The following is a 24,051-nucleotide window of genomic DNA, read 5'->3' as shown; positions in this document are numbered from 1 at the left end:
ATGCTTGTGCAAATCAATACTCAGACAGACTTTCACTGACCCTATGAAGATACCTAGACCTCTCTTTCTGTGCAGCTCCCTCTGTTGAGAACGTTGTTTCCTCAGTTAAGTCCATTGAGTTCTGTTTGGTTTCTTACTCCATGCACTGTGCTCTAGAAGAGCTTTTTAGCCAGTAATATGTGTAAATCATAGGCTATATCTTGGTTTTGCTCTTCTTTCAGGAAATATTCTCATGTACTCCTTGTTATTCAATGTCTAAGCACCTCGATTTCTCTATTTTGTCCAATTATACAATTGTTAAATGTGAGGCATTAAACCCTGACTCCATCACTTTATCATGAACAGATAGATGTAGAACCACAAAATATTACTTCCAAATTATTTAAGTTTGGAAAAAAGCTGATTCTCTGTGTACAGATTTATCTGAATACTAAATATAGACTTTCTGTAATCAAATTAAACCTATCCGCAGATAGAGGCAATTTAACCATCACATTTTAAATAAAAGCAACTGTGCATTTTGTCCAGAAAAGAAACAATGCAATTTGGTGTAACTTGAAATCTCATTATCTATATTACCTGTATCTATATCTATCTATTTATCTATATACACATACGCATATTTCCACAAGGTGCAAAGACCAATCAAGTTAGACGTAATGAATACCACAAATTCATTAATTTGCATAATTGCAAAAGTAGATATGTCAGCCAAAACAATACAACAATTTTAAGGTCTACTGATATAAAAGTATCTCATATACCCTCTTAGCCTTCAGTAAAGCTATATGCAACAAAGCTCATTTTTGACCCATGTGCTAAATTACTTACTAAATTTAGTAAATAAATCATCTTATAAAACAGCCTTACCCATGCAATCTATGAAATCCTCACCTAGAATACCTAATTTTTCATTTTAACAAGCATACATTTATAGGTATATATATGTATTTTTTTCATAAAATATAATAATTTTGTTAGGTTCCTAGCTATCTTATGTGTCAGTTATTGATGAATGTATGATATTAACAACACACATACAGACAGATTATTTTCTGCAGGAATATTCATTTTTAGGAAAAGGACGGCCAATAACTTATTCCTTACAGGGAAGAATTTATTCTTCTACTAAGATTTACATATTATCAACAAGATTAGCCAAATCTTATACATTTGGATAAAAATTTACATGTAGAATATGTTGTCCCGAAGTATCTGAGGTAAAATGACTAGTTGGATTATAACTAACATATAAAGTATGGCATAAGAAGGGTATCTTAAATTTTCTGAAGTAAAATTCAATTTTCTGACTATATACACTTATGTTAATATATTAGGAACAGTCATTTGTATTAGTTCCTGTTGCCTGGATAAGCATGATTCACCGACTATTCTATACCTTATTCTCATGCCCCCTCCCCGACAAAACACTAGGACACCCTTAATCTAAATTAGTTAAATACTCTATGTTAATGTAAATGTTATTAATTTACTGATTTCCAAAATGTAGAACATTTATATTGTAGGATATATGATACTTAAATATTCGCTGTATACAAGATTTTGTCCTAATCACTGTATATCTATTTTCCTACTTCTCACAAAATTGAATGTTGGAAATTGTTATACAGATTTTAGAAATAAAGCTATGAGCAAAATACCTGAATTATCTTCGTTATTTTCTCCTAAAAATGGCAGTGTTAACACCAGGTTTCTTTCTTGCACTTGCCCCTATTTTATGCTGCTCAGCAATATTGTTGTTTTAATAAATGGCCTCAAAATTTCTGCCTCTTCTGAGATACTAAAGTTACATTATGATAATACAAGCTGAAATTTTCCTGACTTGTAACTGTAAACTCAGATGTTTCTTCAGTTAAATGTGACCCAGTTAGTAGAATGATACCCAGGATCCCCCTACAAGGCTACATTAAAACAGCCATTAAAATGCTGCATTAGGCCTGGCGTAATGGTTCATGCCTATAATCCTAGCATTTTGAGAGGCCAAGAGGAGCAGATCACTTGAAGCCAGGAGTTTGAGACCAGCCTATGCAACAAGGCAGAAGCCTATCTCTAAATTTTTTTTTTTAATTAGCCAGGCACAGTGGTCTGTACCTATAGTCTCAGCTAATCAGGAGGCTGAGGTGGGAGGATCACTTGGTCAGCGAGGGGTGTGAGGCTGTAGTGAGCTATAGCATGCCACTGCACTACAGCTTGGGCGACAGAACCAGAATCCATCTATAGAAAAAGATTAAATAGTCTGAGCACAGTGGCTGCCTGTAATCCCAGCACTTTGGGAGGCCGAGGCAGGTGGATCACAAGGTCAGGAGATCGAGACCATTCTGGCTAACACAGTGAAAACCCATCTCTACTGAAAATACAAAAAAAATAGCCTGGCTTGGTGTTGGGTGCCTGTTGTCCCAGCGACTCCGAAGGATGAGGCAGGAGAATGGCGTGAACCCGGGAGGCGGAGATTGCAGTGAGCCGAGATCGTGCCATTGCACTCCAGCCTGGGTGACACCGTCCCAAAGAAAAAAAAAGATTAAATAAATAAGAAAAATAAAAATGTGCACTGTGGTCATCAGATTATTAAACTAGTTTTGCTGAATTGGGAAAACTTTACATTAATTTCATTGACTTATATTCCGCAGCATCTCAAAAATGTGAACCAAATCACAATATTTAATTTGATATTAAAAAGTTTCTATTCTATACCAATACATGAATGCCACTTAAATATCCCATAGTGATGGTTGCAATAATATATGCTGCTTGAATGATTTCTAATGTAGGTTTCTTAAGCAGAGTTTCATTAATTCTGTGAGCTTCTATGGAAAATGCTGTGTGTGTAAAATTTATTGAATTGTTATTATATGGTAGGCATTCAAAATATTTTTACATATGTAAATACTAAATGACTTAATTTTAAAGTAATATTGATAATTAGGTAATTTTAAGAACATACAATCTATCCTGCAACCTTGCCTATAAGTAGATTGTATTGAGTGTTAAGCTGTATACATGATAGGATTTCAACAGTTGAATTGTGTGCTTGGTTCAATATTTGTACTTCCAAAAGGTCCAAAAATACTAAAAACTTGTGAAAGTGGGTCTCCACACAAAATATAAAGTTAGCTTTTATAGAGAGTGGAGTGGGGGAGGATAATTTTCCAGCCAACAAGCAGCCATGATTACCATCCACTGCTTTTATTCTATTGGCTGAATATAGATTAATGTACTTTCTCCACTGTTCCAATGCATAATGTATGAACACGATTACTGGGGTAATTTAGAAACAGGATGCCTTTAATCTTCTGCTCAATCAATTACAATACATAGGTTATAAAATGTTCTGTGATTTTACACTGAATCCTTAATAGAACTAATTTTGGAGTTAAATGAGATTAGGAAAAGTGTAAAGCCCACAGAGCTCACACATATGTAACAAAGACAATGGGATTTTAGCCATCACGTATTTAGTTAACCAACCCAAACAAACAGAGACCACTCTAAAAGTTGCAGAGAAAGAGAGAATACTTCAGGGAGCAGAAAGCCACTTTTTCTCTTGAAGAAGGAAAGTGGAATTCAAGGGTTTCCAGAATCAATATCCTATGAAAGTTAGTTTCAGACTTATAATTAGAGACATTATGCACAGTTACCTTCTGCATGTCAATATATCTTGTCATGTGACAGATAAACTTTGTGTTTCCAGCTGTATTTGGAAATACCTATTACTTTAAAACAGTATTCATTCACTAAATTTATGTGTAATTTTTAAAAAGTTTAGCTATATTACCTTTATATAACTTATTGTTATATTATTGTGCCGTGAAATCTTAATTAAAATACAACTTTATAGGTGAAACTTTAATTACAATCTACGCAATATGCAGTTTCTTCATTTTTTTCTGGAGTCCTTGATGCATTTTGGGAGGAAGGTGAACTTGGGTTTAGTTAAGACGCTAAGTAGAGAAGAAATGTGTTTTAGAACACTCTATTTCTTTGGGCATTTGGTGAAGAGAGTGGTGCATGTGGATACATTAGGGCCACTTGCCTGAGTTTGTAGTTCTATTGTCTGCGGCTGGTTGTAGGCAGAGAACAGTTGCCAACGGCTGATTCGGATTCAGAACCATGGATAGCTCCACACGTTCAGCACCTGGGAGAGAAACTCTAGTCGTCTCCCAAGCACGGCTGCAGCTAGCGAACAGTATGACGGAATGATGGACTTATATATATTTTTAAGGAGAAAATAAAACCACACACTAGTGATATATGGCTTTTTATATTCCCGCAGAGGCAACCATAAAGACTTAGGAAAGCTCAAGCTACTAGAAGAGCCTAGAGGTTGTCATAGGTTGCTTATTTTTAAAGTAAACCTTATTAGCCATAAAATTCAACATTCCTAGGAACGTCTTTCGTTTGATTCATTTTAATTACTCTGATATTAAAGAGGAGGAATTACTTCGGTTCTTGTTTTTGTTTAGACTTTGGGGTTTGTTGTTTTGGAACATAAAAGTTGTTATGCTTACTTCCTGGTTATTGCAACCCACCTGATTCACCTTCCTAAACTAACCCTGCTTCACGGCCCTTCTCAGTTCCACTCTCATTATTTCACTTCAGATTTGAAGCTGTAACTGAGAAAATAAGAACCCAATTGACTCAAGGCATAGCAGGCTAATGAGCTACAAGCACCCCCCAAATTCTATCATGCAACTGCATGTGTTGACAGGAATCTCTGGACCCTTATCTCCAGCAGGAAATGAGATATTCGTCTGTGTTCTGCTTGAGTAGATTGAAGTCGTAGCAAATTCCATTTAGAGAAAGGGGCGTGGAGATGGGCTATCAGGTTAAAGTGGGTGGGGGAGAGATAAAAATAAAGGGAAAACAATAAAGAAAAACTAGAAAAGCAACTTCAGAAACACGCTTTCCTGGCACAGCTTGTCACATTTGTTTTCCTAAGTCTCCAGGAGGACTATTTGAACAGAAGTGTCTGTATACCCTGAGATTCCCACGCTGGCAGCCTTTGAGAAGCGAGAAGGAAGAGGACTCTATTCTGCCCCTTGAACCCTTTTCTATCCTATATGAGATGGCTCCTTAGAGATGGTGGAGGAGAGCAGAATGTAGCTAGTGTGTTCCGGAGATGAGTGGCATCGGAGGTCACAGCCAAGGCTGGTAACTCTTAGCCCCACCCACCTTTTGTTCCTTCCCCTTGGCGCTCAGTCTCACCTATTTCAAACTCTTTCCTTGTTTTGTACTAGTCGCTGGCAATCTTTGGCCTTCTCGTCTTTGGCCGTCTCATCTTTCTCGCAGCCTACGGCACCTGGAGACCAAATCAACCCCCAATCTTGCAACCCTCCAGGGACTCAGGCAGAAACTGGGCATGCTCAGCGGCACGGGCAGCTTTCAGTCTTTCCGAGGCGCGGCTCAGCGCTGGGCAGGGACCCGCGTGCCAATTCAGTTCGGGCTTTGGCACCCACCTCTGCTGAACCCAGGGATCCGAGCTGCACCCTGAGGCTAATTCTGCACCCTTAGGTGGTTCATTCTCAATCTTCAACCTGCTGAGCGCCAACAGAGCCTACAAATATTCCTCATTAAGAAACTGTTTTCCCACCTGTGTTTTCCTTGCAGCTAAGGGTGCTTTAGCTACTGCGGCGTGAGGAGCTCAGGGACGGAGCTCTGTGGCTGGTGGCCGTAGAGATCACCTTCCCAGAGTAGCTGTTTGTCACGGAGTTTTAGAGATTTCTTGGCTGGCTTCCGCTAAAGCACGCTTGAGTAATCCGAGCTGTGGCGGCGCCCAAGCTACCAGGATAAAGGGAGCGTGTGTGTGTGTGTGTGTGTGTGTGTGTGTGTGTTAGGGGGAGAGGGCGGGGATAGAAACGTCAACCCCCCCGACCCCCAGCCTCCTTTTCTCTCTCTCCTTCCTGCAAAAGCAGCACAAGTCTTCCAACCCCCCTCAGCCATTCCTCACTGCTCTGGGCAACCGCCAGGTTAAGCCCATTTGCACTGGGAAATTGGCGCTGTTTGGGAGAAGAGAAACAGATCGATTGCCCTTGTGACTCCCCGCCCCCTTCCCACCCCACCCCCACCGCTCCCTCCCTCCTTCCCTCCCCCGCCACCTCCCCTCACCCCGCCTCCTTCCCGTTCCCCACCCCCAAACCCTCTCACCCGCGGCAGTCCGGTGCGAGGCCCCTCCGGAAGGTGAGGGGAATGGATTGGACTCCGGTGGGGAAAGCGGGTGTCTAGAAGTGGTGCTAATGGGAAGAGAATTCTGGTTTCAAAAGAGGATGCTCTGCCACAAAGAGCGGCTCGCGCGCTGGCCTGGGCTCTAGCCGAGGAGAGATCCCGGGAGAACTCCAGAGCTCCGGGGGAGCGCTCCTCGGAAGACTGGGGCCAACATGCCTGTGCGCAGGGGGCATGTGGCACCACAAAATACATTTCTGGGGACCATCATTCGGAAATTTGAAGGGCAAAGTAAGTTCATTTGTTCTCTTCTCTCGCCCTCGCTTTCTGCCTTGATAGTGCACTTGGCGTCCACCGCTTCCAAGCTGGGGAGACCGGCAACTCCAGGCTCTGTCAAGTTAAGAGGCTATGAAACCGAGCCAGGAGGTTCGAGCGGCAGCGGGAGTGTTATTCTTCTGATATTAATTTTGATTTACATTTTAGATTACGGTCTCCATTATAGGAGGCAATTTGATCCTCCTCTACCACTGCTCCATTATCTGCCTTGCTACTTAATGTCCTACTATTCTACTATCTTAAAGGGAACGTGCTAGGATAACATGGGTTTATATTTTGAGGTTGTTTTACTGTAGACTTTTTGAAAGTCGGAAGCAGAGCAGACCACACTATTGGAACAAGAGAATGTAAATGGTAGTAGCGATGTAAATGGCTATGCAAACTATATTTTACCTTGGTTAAACTGCAAGGCAGTGGTATGACACGGATGCTTGCTTGCTATTAGTTTATAGAAGCTAAATGTTGTATTGAATCAATGCAAATATATCCTAAGCAGGATAATTTGGAAAAGCAGTATCTAATCTCTGCTGGTTTCCGATGCAAATGGCTCATTATTCAAAATAATATTTCTATTCTTTTATTATCTCCTTAACATTTCCATCTAGAAATTTAAAAATTGAAGTGTAATAAGTAAATCCCACAAAGACTGAATGAACAGAAATTTAATGTTCTCATGTGGACTAAATATAGGGAATACATTTTTGCTATATAAGTATATTAATTTAAAATCCTATATTTGTTAACTTATCTTCAACCTTTTCTTAAAACTATATTAATACATTTGTATGCCATATATTTTGCGGTTATTTCAACACTGCATTTAGTGACGTGAGGATCTGGTACCTTGCGTACAAAATAAACTTGTATATCCTGCTTCACAACGTATTTGGAAATAGTAAATACAATCTGTGATATAAATTAATAAGCTCTTTGTATTAAAAAAATTCCTGCTACTACACAAAACATCAAGGATCTCCCAAAGTAAAAGTAAAAAGTGTCATCATGATATTCACTGAGTGTGTGTAAATATTTTTCTTTTGGAAAATATATATTATGAAAAGTTGAACCTTTGCCTTGTTGAATTGCTATTAAATATGAAGTAGTTTCATTACTAAAGCTAGTTGCCTTTGTTTTTAACATGATGTATGTAACATGCCTAAGAGAGATAGAGAGAAACCAAAGAATAATAACTACTTTGAGAAAGTTGTATTCAAAGGGCCAAAGTTGAAATGACAAATCTTACAACTACAGAATGTTTCACTGTTTGACTTTGAAAATATTTACATTACAATTAAATGACATTCTGAAAATATCAATGGGCAGCTGCTTGTCTGAGGGCCCACTAGGATCCTCAGCAGTTGCAGGGCTTGAGAGCTAGACTATTTGGGAAATTCTATTCTTGCAATTTGAAGAGTGGTTTCTTAATACTTTCTGTTAAAATTACTTAGGATCATTAATCCCACATTTAAAGTTTGTGGGGTTTCTTGTGTTTTCTTTTTTCATAAAGTATAGAGAAATTAATAATTTGGGGAAGCACCTGCATTTCAGAGCTCTTATTATGCAACAAATTTCTTCAGTGTTACGGAGAATATTGTGGAAGCTTTTTCAATGATGCCATACTATCTTCTTATTACAGATAAAAAATTTATCATTGCAAATGCCAGAGTGCAGAACTGTGCCATCATTTATTGCAACGATGGGTTCTGTGAGATGACTGGCTTCTCCAGGCCAGATGTCATGCAAAAGCCATGCACCTGCGACTTTCTCCATGGACCCGAGACCAAGAGGCATGATATTGCCCAAATTGCCCAGGCATTGCTGGGATCAGAAGAGAGGAAAGTGGAGGTCACCTACTATCACAAAAATGGTAAAATTTATCTATTTAGTATTCCTTCTATTTTATCCCATTGAAAAGAAATTTTGACTGTTAAAAGTTCATATACAAAGAAGCCCAAAATGTTCAGTTGTAGATATATGCTTTCCTTATAGTATTTTGAGATCCAACATGTATGGGTATTCTGATTAGTGATCTGGGAGAAACAATTTTTTCTTTGAATAAGGGTACTGTGATCTCTTCAAAAGTACAGTAATATAATGTCACTCAGGTTAAAAATGCTACAAATCAGTCTTAGATGCTTCTTTCTTTAGGAATTATAGAAAGATCAACAATTTACTGCTGCGTTGGTATGCATTTGGTAGGTGAGAAACACAGATACAGCGTTATTTGTTTGAACTTTAAAATACTCTACAAAGCAAGTTTATGTTGAAAACTATATCAAAAACTAAAACTATTACAGTTATGTCTCTTGGCTCTTTAGCTTTAGTTGATAGGCAACACCTCTTGTTTCTTTTCCTCCTTCTTATACAAGATTAAGGATGATAAATAGGTACTTATACATTGATCCAGTTAACCTGTGTATATTCAAACAATAAAGGCTGTTTATGTAGTCAAGATTTGTCCTAAACTAAGAAATGTAGAAAAAAATTATGATACTGTGGAGTTATTAGTATTGATTTTTATAACTACAGCAAAACTGGGATCTTAAACTTAAGGTCATACCTCAACTTCAAGGGCAACACCTCCTTCTGTCAAACTTGCTATGAGAACAATAAGAGTTAGATATAATAGTTCTTTTAAAAAACTACACATGTAATAGATAGGCATGCCTTAAATACACAATATATATTTAAATGAACTCACATATATGAATACCCAGATATGCCCATTTTAAGGTGTATATATATATATATATATACACACACACACATACATATATATATTCCTGAATATCTATATATCTATATCTATAATGATATTTGACAATTTGGGGCTTAAAGGTAAAATTAGTTTTAAAACTTGAATGTTATAGTTAATTTTGTGGATATTTCATCATCATCTATTTCTTTTTATTCCACTAACAGAAATTACTGAGGCAGAGAGGTAGCTGTTCAGATTTTTAGAAAACTCTTCAGATTTTCATAAATATGTAATGTGCCATGGCCTATATCATATAATGACTCATCATTTGGTAAACTAGACAGAAAAAAAGACAGCAGGGAAAAGGTTTCACTCTAACTCTTATTTTCTTATAATTCAATGTACAATGTACAATTCTTAATTATTACATTTTCCTTAACATGAACTTCAGTGGTTACAAAACATTACTAAAAACAAGTTTGTATAACTTTGTAGTAATCTGGAATGAAAGCAATTGTATAGTTATCAAACAGACAGAAATTGTTTTTAAAGTTCTTCCCACGTTTCTCGTACTTTTCAATCAGTAATGTTGGCATACTAGAAATAGCCTTATTGTTCTGTTGTCTTGAAAACATTTATTGGATTGAGCTCTCACTACCCAAATGTAACTCATGTCTTTCGAGTATCTGATGCCAACAATCTGGACTTTTGGAATAATTTGAATGTCTGACATTTTTTCCTATTGAATATTTATTATGATGCCAACACAGTCTATATTATGGTAACTTCAGTGAATGTTGGTCCATCTTTGGTCATTATGTTTTCTAGACCATTTCAGGGTTTTCTCCAACTCCTAGAATTTAAGTATGACATTAATCTGGACAGTCTAAATTGCTCAGATACCAGGTATATCTTTCAGAGTGTTTTCAAGTAGAAGTTATCTATTATAGCACAAGTGGCATGATGATGTTTTGAAAGTTGTGAGATGTGGGTGTGTAAAATGATCTCAAAACACTGTAAAACAGCAATTTAATAAGAATCACAAATATGATTAATTCCTATTAAATTATTGAATTTTCTGTGTTGAACATATTGACAAATACAAATCTTTCTATTTGAATGGTTTTCTTGGTTATATGCATTAAAACTCCCTTGTTTTCAGAAAAGGACTTTTGATTTGGAGGGTTGTTTAGGTATAAAAAAATTAACCTTTGGTAAAACATTTGATTCTGTTGACTTCCTTTTCAGGTGTAACTCAGTCTTCAAGGATTTGAATATCTTTAGCATTAACTATAAAATCTACCTATTTTGGTTTGATTGATATGGAAAACACGAGATAATGGACCAAGCATTTTCTTTTTATTTAATATTTTAAGAAAAATATTAATTTGAATGACCTTTTTAGATAGTGATGACACAGTTGTAGTCATTTGCTTTGAATGTAATAAACTTGTGTTTTGGCTGCTAGTTCAGATACCTTGAATAGAATCTTCAGTGTGTCTTGGTTTTATATTTATGACAACTACAAAATTAGTTAGAGCTTATGAGATACAAATTCTTGGACAGTCTCATCTCTTAGAGATAAGACTACTGCCAGGTTCTCTACATTTATAAAAGCGGGAAGGGGGAAAATCACCAACATATTTGTTGGTTTGTTTCTCAAAGTTTCCTTAATTCTTTATTATTGATGCCATTGACTTTTGAGTTTCTTGATTTCTTAACTGTATACAGTAAATGCTTCTTTTACTTATTCTTTATTTAGCATTTCACAAGAATATGAAGAGTGATGTAATAAGCCCAATGAACAAATTAACAGAAAGTTTATATATTCTGTTTCCATTTCTTCCATTTGCTCTTACTGGAGGAGTAAAAATACGACCGAGGCATTATTTTGGAAAGCTTGTTCGCTGAAGTGGCCCAGAGGCTTTATAAGCAATTTAAACCCGTGATCTATGTAATGAGTTCACATTGATGCGGTTCATGGTGAACTACATGATCATCATTTTGCAACACCATTTCCTACTATGCTTTTGTATGTGATTGTGCTAGGTACAATTAAACTTGCTGTTTATCAGAATATCAATTTTTAAAAACCTAGTTATTTGCAGTAGGAATATTTGACAGCTCTTCCTTTGAGGATTCTATTTTACAGTTTAAGTCATTATTGCATAAATCATCCTTGGCAGCTGTGAAGTATTGCTTGAGGTGATAAAGCTGTAAATCTTTTGACATAAAACTCTAATTATACAAAACTATAATTATGCTATGACTTATATAAGGATGGGCATGTATTTTAATAGCATAATACATTCATTTAAAAACACTTTTCAGCAACAAAGATTAAAAAATAGCAAATACTTCAGTTATTAACTAGTTCATAGTTTTAGATGATGCGAATGGAAAGGAAACAGAAAAAAAATAGTTCGGCCCCACAGCTAAGTTTATCCCTCATCTGGTTTGGAGTATGTCACGGAATAGAGCTAGCTAGTTTAAGTGCTAAACCCCTTCAGGCATATTTAGAAATGTGACTTTGACCTTAAATTATCAAGCAACTTTAAGCATTTGAAAAAACGAAGTATATTTCTCCAGGAGAAATAAATGTCTTTACTCAGTAAGACAGTAGGACTTAAAATATATTATTTTTTTAAGTCAGAGCATTCTTGTATTTTTGCCATTATGCTTTCATACACGCTACAGTAGCTACTTTGCTAACAAATCAGAAATATATAGTGCTACTTTTCTTATCTTCACACTGCTTTTAAAGAACTGAAGAAGGATAAGGGACTGAGAGAAGTTCTTGGCTAATCCAGTCACATATCAGTACAAAGTTTCCGAGGTAGAGTTTGATTAACTAAACTCAGAAGAGGTCTTGGTTTGACAACACTGAATTTACTATGTCTGAAAATTATGTGGAAAGACCTTCTAGAAACAGCTCTCTTTTGTGAATCAAAGTGAAGATGTATACTGAGTGCCTCCTCTCTCTCACATAACGTACCAGGCACTATAAGTACAGTAGGAAGAGGTACAAAGGAAGATGCAACCTGATCTCTGCTTGCAGGACATTTGTATTACAGAGTGACTAATGTTCATTTCCATCTTCTAAATCTCAGCTGTTTGTATAAAATTATTTTTAATGGAAAAAGAGTATTTGGACTATGGGGTTGTTAATTGCATAGAGAACCTGCAAAATTTATTATTAATTGCTATTTTCCTTCTATTCCCCAAATTTAAAATAAACGTGCTTATGTGTATCTTTTTTCACCATTGTCATGTATACATAATAATGTATTAAAGAAGCAATGAAGTTTAGTTAAAATTTTATTAGTACAAACAGAAATTTCACAAAATTTCATAATAGCTTTATATAAGTTATATGGCATATAAAACATTCAGCTCTCTTAATTCTTGGATTGTGTAGAAGACATACAGATGGTAGTTTTTTAGACAAGAACAAAAATATATTTTGTGTGTGTGTAATTCAAGCAATGAGAAAGATTTTCAGAGCGTATCTTGCCTAGAGTTTGCTTGGGTGTTCATTTTAACTTTCTGTTTATACATTTTTATATTCTATTCAGTAGACTACTGCAACAACAGTAATCCTAAAATTCGTTTTCCCTTATGTGCATAAATTTTATATCATCTCACCGACTTTGCGTATTATCCAGAATTCAGATTTGATCAGGTGTAATTGTTGATAAAATAGGCATTCGCAAGGAATGGTCTTCCCCATAATTTGAAAACTATTTCAGTATTGTACTAAGTGAAACCAAATGCCCTAAAACTGTGGCTGAGCTCTGTTTATCAGTTACTTTTCACCATTCACCAACATCATACCTCTAAGAAATTCTGGTGACAAGAAGCCATGTTGTCAGCCAGCTCGAGGGAGAACTTCTTAGTTATTTTCACACCCAAGGGGCTTGAGAACAGGTCAGTTTAGGACTGAAGGAATAGGATAAGTTTAACAGGAGGAACTCGTTTCTACTGGCTTCCAAAGGTTTTTGGTTTGTTGGTTGGTTCGTTGGTTGGTTGGTTGGTTGTTTTGGTTTTGTTGCTGTTGTTGTTTGGTATAAATAATCTCTGAATCCATTGCTGGCAATCTAGCCTGCCAGGAGAGTACCCGGTTAGTTGAGCCACAGGGAAGTAACAGTTGGGGTATGAAGTTTTGAGGTGTCATCATTCATCTGTGATCTATACTAGAAATTTTGGTGTCCTTTTCCATTTTTCTCCATCTCTCAGCTCCCTAAACTCAACTGGTCACCAAATCCTTTCAATCTTTACATCAGAACTATCTTTCAATGCTACCTCCACTTTTCCAACCACTTCGAAGTGGTCTAATGAAAGCCTGCTGTCCTTCTGAAGTATTCAAGTTTCTAGTTTCTCTCCTCCGATTCATCCTCTATGTGGTGGGAGAGACCTATTCCTGAAACACGAATCACCTATGCTGATGGCTTATTATCGCCAAGAATCACTGAAAGTAAATTTTATATACTAAAAAGTGGATACAACCATCTCATAAAATATATATTCTTATTGTCCCCTTTTTGTGGAAATAACACTGAGGCCCAGAGAGACTGAATAATTTGCCAAATTGCACATAACTCATGCACAGTGGAGTCTGAGCCCTTAACAACTTTGTCTTACTCCTGCTCGGTGTACGTATATCAAACTTGTTTTAAGTCATTAAACCAGGATACTGGCTGGCTTCAGAATTGAATTCACTTGGGACTTCAAGTATGGTGTTGTCTTAGTCTTTTCCTTTTGTGATAACAAAATACCTTAGAGTGGGTAACTTATAAACAATAGAGATGTATTTCTCACAGTTTTGCAGGCTGGGAGAACCAAGATCAAGGCATCAGCAGATTCTGGGACTGGTGAAGGCTGGCTCTTTGCTTTCAAGATGGCAGTTTATTGCTGTGGCCTCACATGGCAGAAGCAGAGGGCTAAAAGGGGTAGTCAGCTCTCTTAAGCCTCTTAAAGGCATTAATCCCATTCAGGAGAGTGGAGCCCATATGACTTAATCACACCCCAAAAGTCTACACCTCTTACTACTCTCATGTTGGGGTTGAAGTTCCAACATAAATTTTTGAAGGAACACATACATCCAAACCATCATAGGTACGTTTAGAAAAATCCAGTTGCATTCCCATCTCTGATAATAACTAGATGAACTCGTTGGAGTTTACCTTCTTCGTGCCTCAATTTTCTTTACTGATGACTATTTGGAGAATATCATCTATGTTGTTAGGCTTATTGAGTGTGTCTCATACAATAAAGAACACAGCATTACTTCTGGCATGGTTTCCATAATGTATTCAATAAATGTCAATTAGTTGAATATATTGCCACTTTCGTTTCTCCCACAGATCTTATGATCCAGTCATTCTTCATTGCTCAGAGTTTCTTAAAAAAGTAACATATTTTTCTTCTACTAAGACTCTGTTTAACCTTTAGAAGTTTTTCTTTACCTATAATGAATACTTCAAAGACTTTCTAAATGGATTGCCCTTCCCTCAGCTTCTTACCCTAAAGAAGCCATCATTCTTCTTTCAAAGACAGATCAAAAGACTTCTCTGTGAAGTCCTTCCTGATGTTCCCAATATTTGCACCCTGTCTCCTCATAGCACTTGGTTCTAGACTCCAGGGTAGCCTCTGAAGTGTGCTCCTTGTTATTACATATTATTGTAGTCAGTTTAGTCTATTTTTAGCTTATTCAGAGAAAATACCAAGTCTTATTAATTTCTGTGTCCAGGATATATGGAAGGGTAACTAGTACGAAGTGAGTGCACTGTTAGTATTCACTTAAAGAATGAAGAGAAGATGAAAAATGGTACCATACAGTTAGAAAAAAAAAAAAAACAGATTCAGTTAATAAGATCTGGGGGAAAGTGTGTTATAGGAAAAGTGTAATGCTTTGATTTTTTAAAATTTTCTTAAGAATACTTCTAAAATATTAAAAACAATTTTTACCTTAATTGTATTAATGGCCATATGTTTTATTTAGTAATCTAAGATATTAAATTATCCTCATACCTGAAACTATATGAATATGAATAGCTAGAAAAATATTTAGTGAACAATTAGAATCTATTCACCATAAATTATTAACCTGTTATCTAAGTGTCAATCACTTGCTACCCCACCAATGACTTACTAGTTTCTCAAACAATCTCTAATAGCCCAAACCAGAGTTTCTTCTGTTCTTTTCTGACTTGATTTCCTTGCTGTGGTTGACACAATTATATAACTAACTGAATATGTTACACACTCTACTGGAATTTTATATCTAGTGCAACTGTTTATCTCTCCATGTTTTCTTGAAAATTCTTAATCAGTAATGAAGCTTGATTTCAGGGTTATACAATAATGGCAATGTAAAATGTAAAATGATAAAGTTAGGTTATTAATAATTAATTATTATAATTGCCAAATGAATATTTTATCTCTCTTTACTATGCTGTCTGCATTTAGCAATAGCACTGAACTACCGAGAAGCAATAGAGTCAGGTAGCTACAAGGCACTAATTATAGTAGTGAGGAAATACGTCTTATTACTGAACAATTAAGAAAGTTAATGGTTATGAGAAAACAGAATTCCAGGTTCTCATGGCTGTGACTGGATATTCCATAATCTCTGCCTCATCCTCCTTTAATTTACATTAAATATCTAATTAAGAAAAGCAAAGGGCTCTTTCCATGATAGCTTGAATCATGGCTGAGGCGTCTTCTCTGACTTTTCCCAAGTTAAAGTAGGCCTGCTTGTGTGCAAACTTGTCCTTTTCATGATTCCCACTGTTTTGTAGAATGTCTCACACTACTTTTTACTCAGAAAATGGGTAAAAACAGCTGTGGCTGGTGCTCAGTGGGCAGGAATTCAAGGGAGGAGTGAGAGAGGACTGTGGGTACATTTCTGCCTTTAGTTGGCTCATTTTGTAAAATGATCTCAAACTAGACTGTACTGGGCGGGATATGTGAGGTTCCCTGAGCCACACGGCTTTTGCTTACCTGTGCTTTCTTTCCAGATGAGTCAGAATACAGTGTAACAGCAAGTGGACTCTCACCATTGTGGGTTTTCTTGTTTCCTTTTTCTGTTTTTATTTTGTTCCTTACCTTTTTTTTTTTTTTTTTTTTTTTTTTTTTAGATCTTTAGGAGTGTTTTTATTTATCATTCTTTCTTAATTTTGATAGGACATTAATTCTTCTGCATTTTTGGAAATATTTGTTTTGAGAAAAATGTAATAACTGCACAAGTTCAAGACAGCTTAAAATGTCTGTTGCCCATCATATAAATTATTGTAGCCTCAAAACACTCTTCTTACTTATATTCAGTGAAGTCTGTATCAATGACTTAAGATGATGGGCATGATGACAAAAATTAAAATACAAATTAGTGTTGGTTTTATAACAAGTAGCAAAGAAAAAGTAATAAAAATCCATTTGTGCTAAAAAAGATCACATATTGTAACACAATCTTAAGGCATTTGCATATACTAATTAAGATTATATCAATTGGACAAAATCATTGTTAGAGCTATGCAAGGTTGCATGGTGTATGAATACTTTTTAATGAAGTTTCTGTTTACCTCTTTTAGCTAAATCCATTAAAATTTCTTCTTGGTTTGCTAAAAAGTTTATGTACACCATCTGTTTTATTTAATAATAATATTAATCATTTGATCTTTAGCTGTACCTTTATTCAAGGGGCTTACATGCGACAGATGTGCTCTTCAGATTTTAATTTCTGTGGTTGCATGCAATGGACACCAGCCCTCTACTCAGTATAGATCTTCTCCCAAAGGTCTAACATTGAGTTCCAACTCAGTGACTGGTTCTTCATACAAATTGCTTTAAGTGATTTTCATGACAGTTTTGGGAGCAGATATTATCCCATTTTACAGATAAGTTAAACTGAGGTTCAGAGAAGTTAAGTACTAACGATCACAGAGCAATGTGGAAGTGTGGCTTATGATTTACATTTATCTATGCTTGCAAACTCTACCACATTGCCTCCAAATGATACACATCTTAAACCTCAACCTACTCTATTCTGTATTTCCTAGTTCCAGTTCTTAACCATAGATTTTATCGATTATCCAAGGTTTAAATCTGACTAACTTAATTCACATCAAAGAGTGAATAAAGCAAGGCATTTTGCATTTTTAACAGAACTTTATTAACAAAAATGAATCTCTATCAGGCAGAGTGTTAGATTTCAGTAGAATGAGGATAGCTAGTATATGCTTATAATCTACATCATTTTAAACGGTATTCTTTTTTGATCTTACAATGTCTCAGTTTTGGACTATATATTGTATGACTGACTTAGATTTTGGGGGCATTTTTGGTTAAGGTCCCCTCAGTTACTATATGTCTAGTCTTCATCCACGAAATCAGGAAGAAATTTCATAAGAGTATTGTGATTGCGGTGGCTCAAGCCTGTAATCCCAGCACTTTGAGAGGCCGAGACGGGCGGATCACGAGGTCAGGAGATCGAGACCATCCTGGCTAACCCGGTGAAACCCTGTCTCTACTAAAAAAATACAAAAAACTAGCCGGGCGAGGTGGCGGGCGCCTGTAGTCCCAGCTACTCGGGAGGCTGAGGCAGGAGAATGGCATGAACCCGGGAGGCGGAGCTTGCAGTGAGCTGAGATCCGGCCACTGCACTCCAGCCTAGGCGACAGAGCGAGACTCCGTCTCAAAAAAAAAAAAAAAAGCGTATTGTGATTCAGTAGCAGGGCCATACATGGTGTCCTTTTCCCCCTCTCCTTCCCACAAGAAAGTTTTATTTCCTGGCAAGATTACGTGATGTAACAAAATTCACCACTAGTATTTTAAAGGGAACGCATAAATATACTGTGTGGAGAGTGTCTGGTTTATTTAAAACGCCTCCAATTTTCTACATCTTGAGCCAAATGTCAGACTCACTTCTTGTTACACAGCCTACTAACTCGTTTCCCTGAGCTCCTCCTAAAGGCCATCATTCTTAGGACTCCTCCCTTTGACCACTGGGTTTCTTCTTCCTGAGATAGCCTTAATGTCCCCTCCCTGCACCCTTCATCAATTCTCCTCCACTTTTAAGCAAATTCTGTATGGCTTCAATCTCAGCTCATTTCTAAGGTCTCTAAGTCCCTCAGGCAGCCTTCTCCACATTTCTCACATATTTTCCTTTTCTCTATTGGAACACTTATGAAATTATATTGTATTAATTTGTTTCTATTTCTGTCTTTCCCACTCTATGTTGAACATTTTGAGGGGACTCATTAAGGCAGTTATTAAGAAGTAGAAGAAATGGTGGGAGAGCAAAGAACAGACTTACGAGAACCCAGCAATACACCCATTTACAGATGAATATGTGTGAAAGGTGTCAGAGTCTGGAAAGATATCATTCATTCATTCATTCACCATCTTGTGCTGGTCATTTTGCTGCTATGAGAATGGTAAAAATCAATAACTTACATTGTTTGTTAACTGAGAAATTAATTATTAACTTGCTGCCATATGGTTTATATACTATAAAGCAGTTTATTCTAATACTTAATAACCTGTAACTCATTATAAAAATACATAACAAATAACTCTTCTTAGTTAGCCTAGGGAAAAGGTGAATGGTCAGAAGAGTTCAGATAGATCCCTGATGCCAACACAGTTGACTGATTCTGATGGAACATCCACAAGTTCAATAAAAGGAAGAATATCTCTACATGTTCTCATAATAATATGTGCATGTGTACAAACCATCCCAGCCCTCCCTGGATCTCCTCAGTTAAATACACAAAATACTTATACAACCTTGTAATTATGCTGATGTATTTTTCTGCTATTTTTCTCCACACATTGGACGCAGCTTCATACTCACACTGGTCTCACAACACATTTCATTCTTTTTTCCAAACCTTGGGTCATGGGTTGAGATTGTAAGGCCTGTATGATATCAGAAGATACTTCATCAGTCACATCCTGATACAGGATTTCGCCACTTCAACAAGGACTTGTATCTCTACTTGCTCTCTGTCACTGTCAAGGTGATTTAACTTCACTGTTGAAAAATTAGAAAATACAGAGAGAAAATAGAAAAAAAGCCCCATAATCTTAACACTAAGAGATATCCACTGTAACAATGATGGCATGTAGTGCAGCTATAATTTTTCTAAACAAATACACACATGTAAGCATTCATGCATGTTTTTAGCAAGACCAGGACAGCACTACATATATCACAGTTTGTGGCTTGTTTTCCTCACCGAGAAATTTCTGCTGAACATGATTATGTTTTTTTAATGATTACATAAAATTTATACACAGACCATAATTGTTTTAATATCCACAGAATATTACCAATAATTGAGCACTCGACTATTTCTAACTTTTTACTATTGTACAAATGTACCAAAAGTCTGTTCAATCATCTTGACCACCCGTAATTTTTTTCCTTACTAAATACTCCTAGAAGTATAATTACTGCATAACGGTATACCTATCCTAAAACTTTTGATACTCCTTGTCAAACTATAACTCCAAAAAGGAATGTATTTAACTGCACATTTTATGTGTCTAATAAAACTTGGCATTCTTTTTAATTTTTGTTGATCCAGTAGAAAGAGTACCTTATTGTCTGATCACTAAATGTAATCTAGTTCAATTTCTGTTGAAATTTGTTGAATTTTGCAATTCAATTTTTATTGAAAAACACATGTAGAAAATATTTGAGGCAATTTATTTTCCTATTAAAAAACATGCTAAGTATTTTGAAACCTAGGAGCAATGAGGATATCTTGAATAGCCGAGTATCCTCGCTGGATGCCCCCACTTCACACCAGCTTCACTCTTTTAAAAACTGTTCTTCACATTGACATTTTCATTTCAGTAATTTGCTGGCATTTTTCCAAGCCTTAGATTCAGAAACTGATACCAAGTCTTTACTATTTAAATAATTTGCTATTTAAAAGTTCAAACATTCCTTGAACTTTTTCTCCTTTCTATGTGGAATAAGTTGGATTTTAAGTTATTTTCAGTATTCTTATATATTTCAGTATTTCTTATTTATTATCTAAATATACTATGATGAAAAGTATAACTAATGAAAGAGCTTTCCTTCAGTGGTCTTATTTGAATATATGTATATATATTCAGATTAAAATATACTAAATATATATATATATATATAGTTTTGCTGAGATGCAAAGTGATGGCCAGGAAAGTTAGCAAAGTCATAATAAATAAACATTCTTCTAGGATATCATGTAACAGAAGTGAAATGCACTTATGAAATGCCACTTATACTGACATGAAATGCTCAAAATTACATATATGTGAGGAAAGATATAAGCAACAGAATTATACACAGTATTAGATAAACTGCTAAATTTATTCCAATATAATAGTATTGAAACAAATGCAGGGAAAGATTATTCTCTTCCTAGGCTGCCTTACTTAACCAAGACATGCAGAGCTCTGGTAATCTGATCTTTCTAGCTGTGAGTCATTGTCAGGTCTTCCCTCCAGGTGTTCTTTATAATGAATGTCACTTAACCAAGGCTCAGTAGGATTTATGGATTCCCAGATTGCTGTTCTCAGAATTTGCCCCCCATTGAAGGACTACACAAAAATGCCATTAATGATGCACAACCTCAACTGTCCTATTAGCTGGCATCTATTCATTCTAAAATTGCAGAACTTGTTTCTTTGCAGGTCATGTTTCCAGAGTAAGCAGAAGGTGTCCTAGTCAAATGTCATACCCAGCAACATTCCTTATTTTAAATATATTCACTGTATATAGTGTGAGTTACACAACATTTTGTCTTAATTACTGGCTCCCTCAGTAATTTCAATGATGAATTTTCCTCTGAAGAATACTTCATCTCAAAGAGTTAATACTTTTTGTTATTAATCTAAACTTTTTGAAAATATGAAGAATCCTGATTACAGCTTTACATCTTTACCAAGTAAGATTTTATAATATCATTCTTGATTTTTCTTCAATATTAGAAAAAAATATAGAAAATAAAATATAGAAAATAAATACTATATTTTTCTACCATATAGAAAATAAAACTAAATGTTGGCAGAGCTAATGCTCTGCTACAGAAATGAAAATTAATTTTGAGTGTAAAAGAATAGAGAAAAGTATTTTCATAGGTACTTCTTATATGGCAATTAAAAAATAACTGGTAACATTTAAATTTTCTTTTCCAGAAGATAATTAGAGATTTTAGACTATTGGCATTTAAAAATCTATAAATTTAAAACATAAAACATAAAGAATGAAGATGAAGCCTGCTCTTTTAACCACTATAGTTGCATGGTGAAATTCTTGGAAAAGACAAAAGGAATCTCAGGCATTGAATTTTCATTCCAGCAAAAGTTATGTGTGCTAACTTCTGTTAAAGATTCCAAAAATCATGGACTAAAGAAGACCAGAGACTTTTTCTAAAAAAATAAAGACTTTATTATACTATGAAGTGTAATAAAGACTATGTTATAATATAACTAGACAGAGCTTTCTTGCCACTAACCTTTTTGTTCTAGAAATGGAATAATCAACCCCACTCCCATTACCACACCAACTTTAACTATAACTCAAGGCAGAAATCAGATCTTGGAATTTTTTTATTTTTGTTGATTTTAGTTTCTTTAGTTACATTCATGCACACTAGTATCTTGCTAATTATTTCAAGGATTGGGCTAAATTATTCTGTGGAAACATGAAATTCTATAATTGGAAATAAATAATAGAGTGTGGTTTGAACATTTTAAATAATATTACTAATAAGTATCATTGAGCACTTACAATGTGACTATACTCTTCTAAAATCTTTTTTTCAATTTTTAGCATATCCTAAGACATATTTTATTGTTCTTATTTTACAAATTGAAAAGATGAAGTTCAGTAACTTCCTCAGCACTGCACAAGTAGTACATAGCAGCTACTATCTGAGTGCAGACTGTCTTCTTTTAGAGCCTGTGTGCTCAGCACTCTACTGTACCACCTCACCCATCTCCTGTTCAGGTAGATACAATGACACACTCAGTACACACATATGTGGAATCACGTCTCCCCTTTATGCAAAGTGTGAAATGTTTCTGGATTTTAGGCATTTAAATGTTTTAATTTTGGAGGCTTGTAATCTTCTTTCCTTAAATGCAATTAAACATCTGCCTCCAGCTGTACAAGAGTGTGGGCTTGTGCTTTGACACCTCAATCCTATTCTCCTTTAGAAGCAACAGGCATGATAATCCCTGTGTTTTCCATGCACCATAAGGTTTAAAAACCATTGCTGTGCAGCACAGCAACATGGCACAAGTATACATATGTAACAAACCTGCACGTTATGCTCATGTACCCTAGAACTTAAAGTAAAATAATAATAAAAATAAAAAAATAAAAAAAAAAACCATTGCTATTTGATGATCTGATTACATACAGCTTCTGGAGGTTTTAGAAATAACTTCAATTCATCTCTGTTTCCCACAATTCCTTGCACAGAGTAGCTGCTCAATAAATAGTATCTTTAAATAATTGAATGAATTAAAACATTAGACACATTCTCTTAACTAAGCTTCCATTTGATCTATTAGTTACTTCTTTGATAAAGTGAAAGTAGTTCCTTACCTGTTTGAAAGGCATGATAAGGAGGGAGCATAGTCTACTGTTTCAAATTGTGAACACTGGAGTCATGTTGCCTAGGTCCAAATCTGGAACACACACATTGTGTGATATGTTTCCTTTCTGCCCTGTCCTCACTTTCTTCATCAGTAGAATGGGAAATACGATTATAATAGAACTTGTCTTATACAGCTTTGTGAGGACTAACTGTGTTTACATTTGTAAAAGCACTTAAAACAGCTCCAGGTATGCAGTAAATGCAATAGAAGTGCTAAATAAAATAATTTAAAAATGTGATAATGAATTGGGTTTAAAATACATATTAAGTTGATATGCCTATTGAGTGTCGTGCTCAAAATGAAATTTGCACCCACATCTGTGACTGAGTAAAATAATGTAAAACAAATTTTGACATCATAGGTCAAAGAAGAAATTAGCAGCAGTTTTTGAAAATTTAAAATGTGAAATTTCAGGGGCTTTATTGTGGAGATTATGGCCTCAATCAAATTCTGGACAATTTAATTTGTTTTTAATTTTGAACACTGAAACTCACTTTAGGTGTGGCTATATTGAAAATATCAGCAGTTGGGACAACTTGGACTCACAGTTTCTCTGTGTACAGCTGTCTTTCCACTATATTACAACAATTTTAGTAATGCTATTCCAGAAACCACTGTGTCTGAAAGCAAAATTTCCTCAATTCACACAGTGAGGTGTAAACTCAGACCAACCCTCCACTCCCCAGGATTTGCTGAGAACCAAGATAAATTTTATTGAAAGTAAAGATGTAAAAATAATCATAAACCTATCTTTTGAAAAAAATATGTAGATGTAAATGTCCAAATATAAGCACCACAGTTAAGGTGATCATATGATTTATTATCCAAAGAAGATTCTTTTTAAAGTGAAACAGGAAAGTTTTTACAAATTGTACCAAGAGGCTAGGAAAAATCCAGGACTGTTCCAGGCAAATTGGATGTGTAGACACTGAATACAAACTATATCTGACATGTTTCTAAATGTATGCCATTCTATAGTACAGAGTCTTCATGAACATTTTTTAGGCTTTCCAAACCAGTGAGTTTAAAAATGTAGCCACTCATTCTTGTGATGCCTAAAATGTTTACTGTGTAGACAAAGACATTATCTTGCAATCTGGAGAAATGAGTCAGAATTCCTCTAAAGAATAAATGGTACCTTCTGACCTCTTTCAAATAAGACTGTCAACCAATCCCTCTGT

At 35.6% G+C, this 24,051-nt stretch overlaps 1 protein-coding gene across 1 annotated transcript in view; it reads left to right on the top strand.

Moving 5' to 3' along the window:
• Nucleotides 1–6,150: 6,150 nt before the first annotated feature.
• Nucleotides 6,151–24,051, top strand: part of KCNH7 (potassium voltage-gated channel subfamily H member 7) — a 471,541-nt gene continuing 453,640 nt past the window's right edge. Inside the window, exons 1-2 of the mRNA XM_028830770.2 lie at nt 6,151–6,468; nt 8,150–8,380. Coding sequence (XP_028686603.1) covers nt 6,393–6,468; nt 8,150–8,380 — 307 coding nt within the window. The 5' untranslated portion in view covers nt 6,151–6,392. The remainder of the gene's footprint in view (nt 6,469–8,149; nt 8,381–24,051) is intronic.

This window comes from Macaca mulatta, chromosome 12 (assembly GCF_049350105.2).
Source record: "Macaca mulatta isolate MMU2019108-1 chromosome 12, T2T-MMU8v2.0, whole genome shotgun sequence".
NCBI lineage: Eukaryota > Metazoa > Chordata > Mammalia > Primates > Cercopithecidae > Macaca > Macaca mulatta.
Note: the sequence above shows the minus strand (reverse complement) of the source record. Positions and strands in the feature narration are given on the sequence as shown.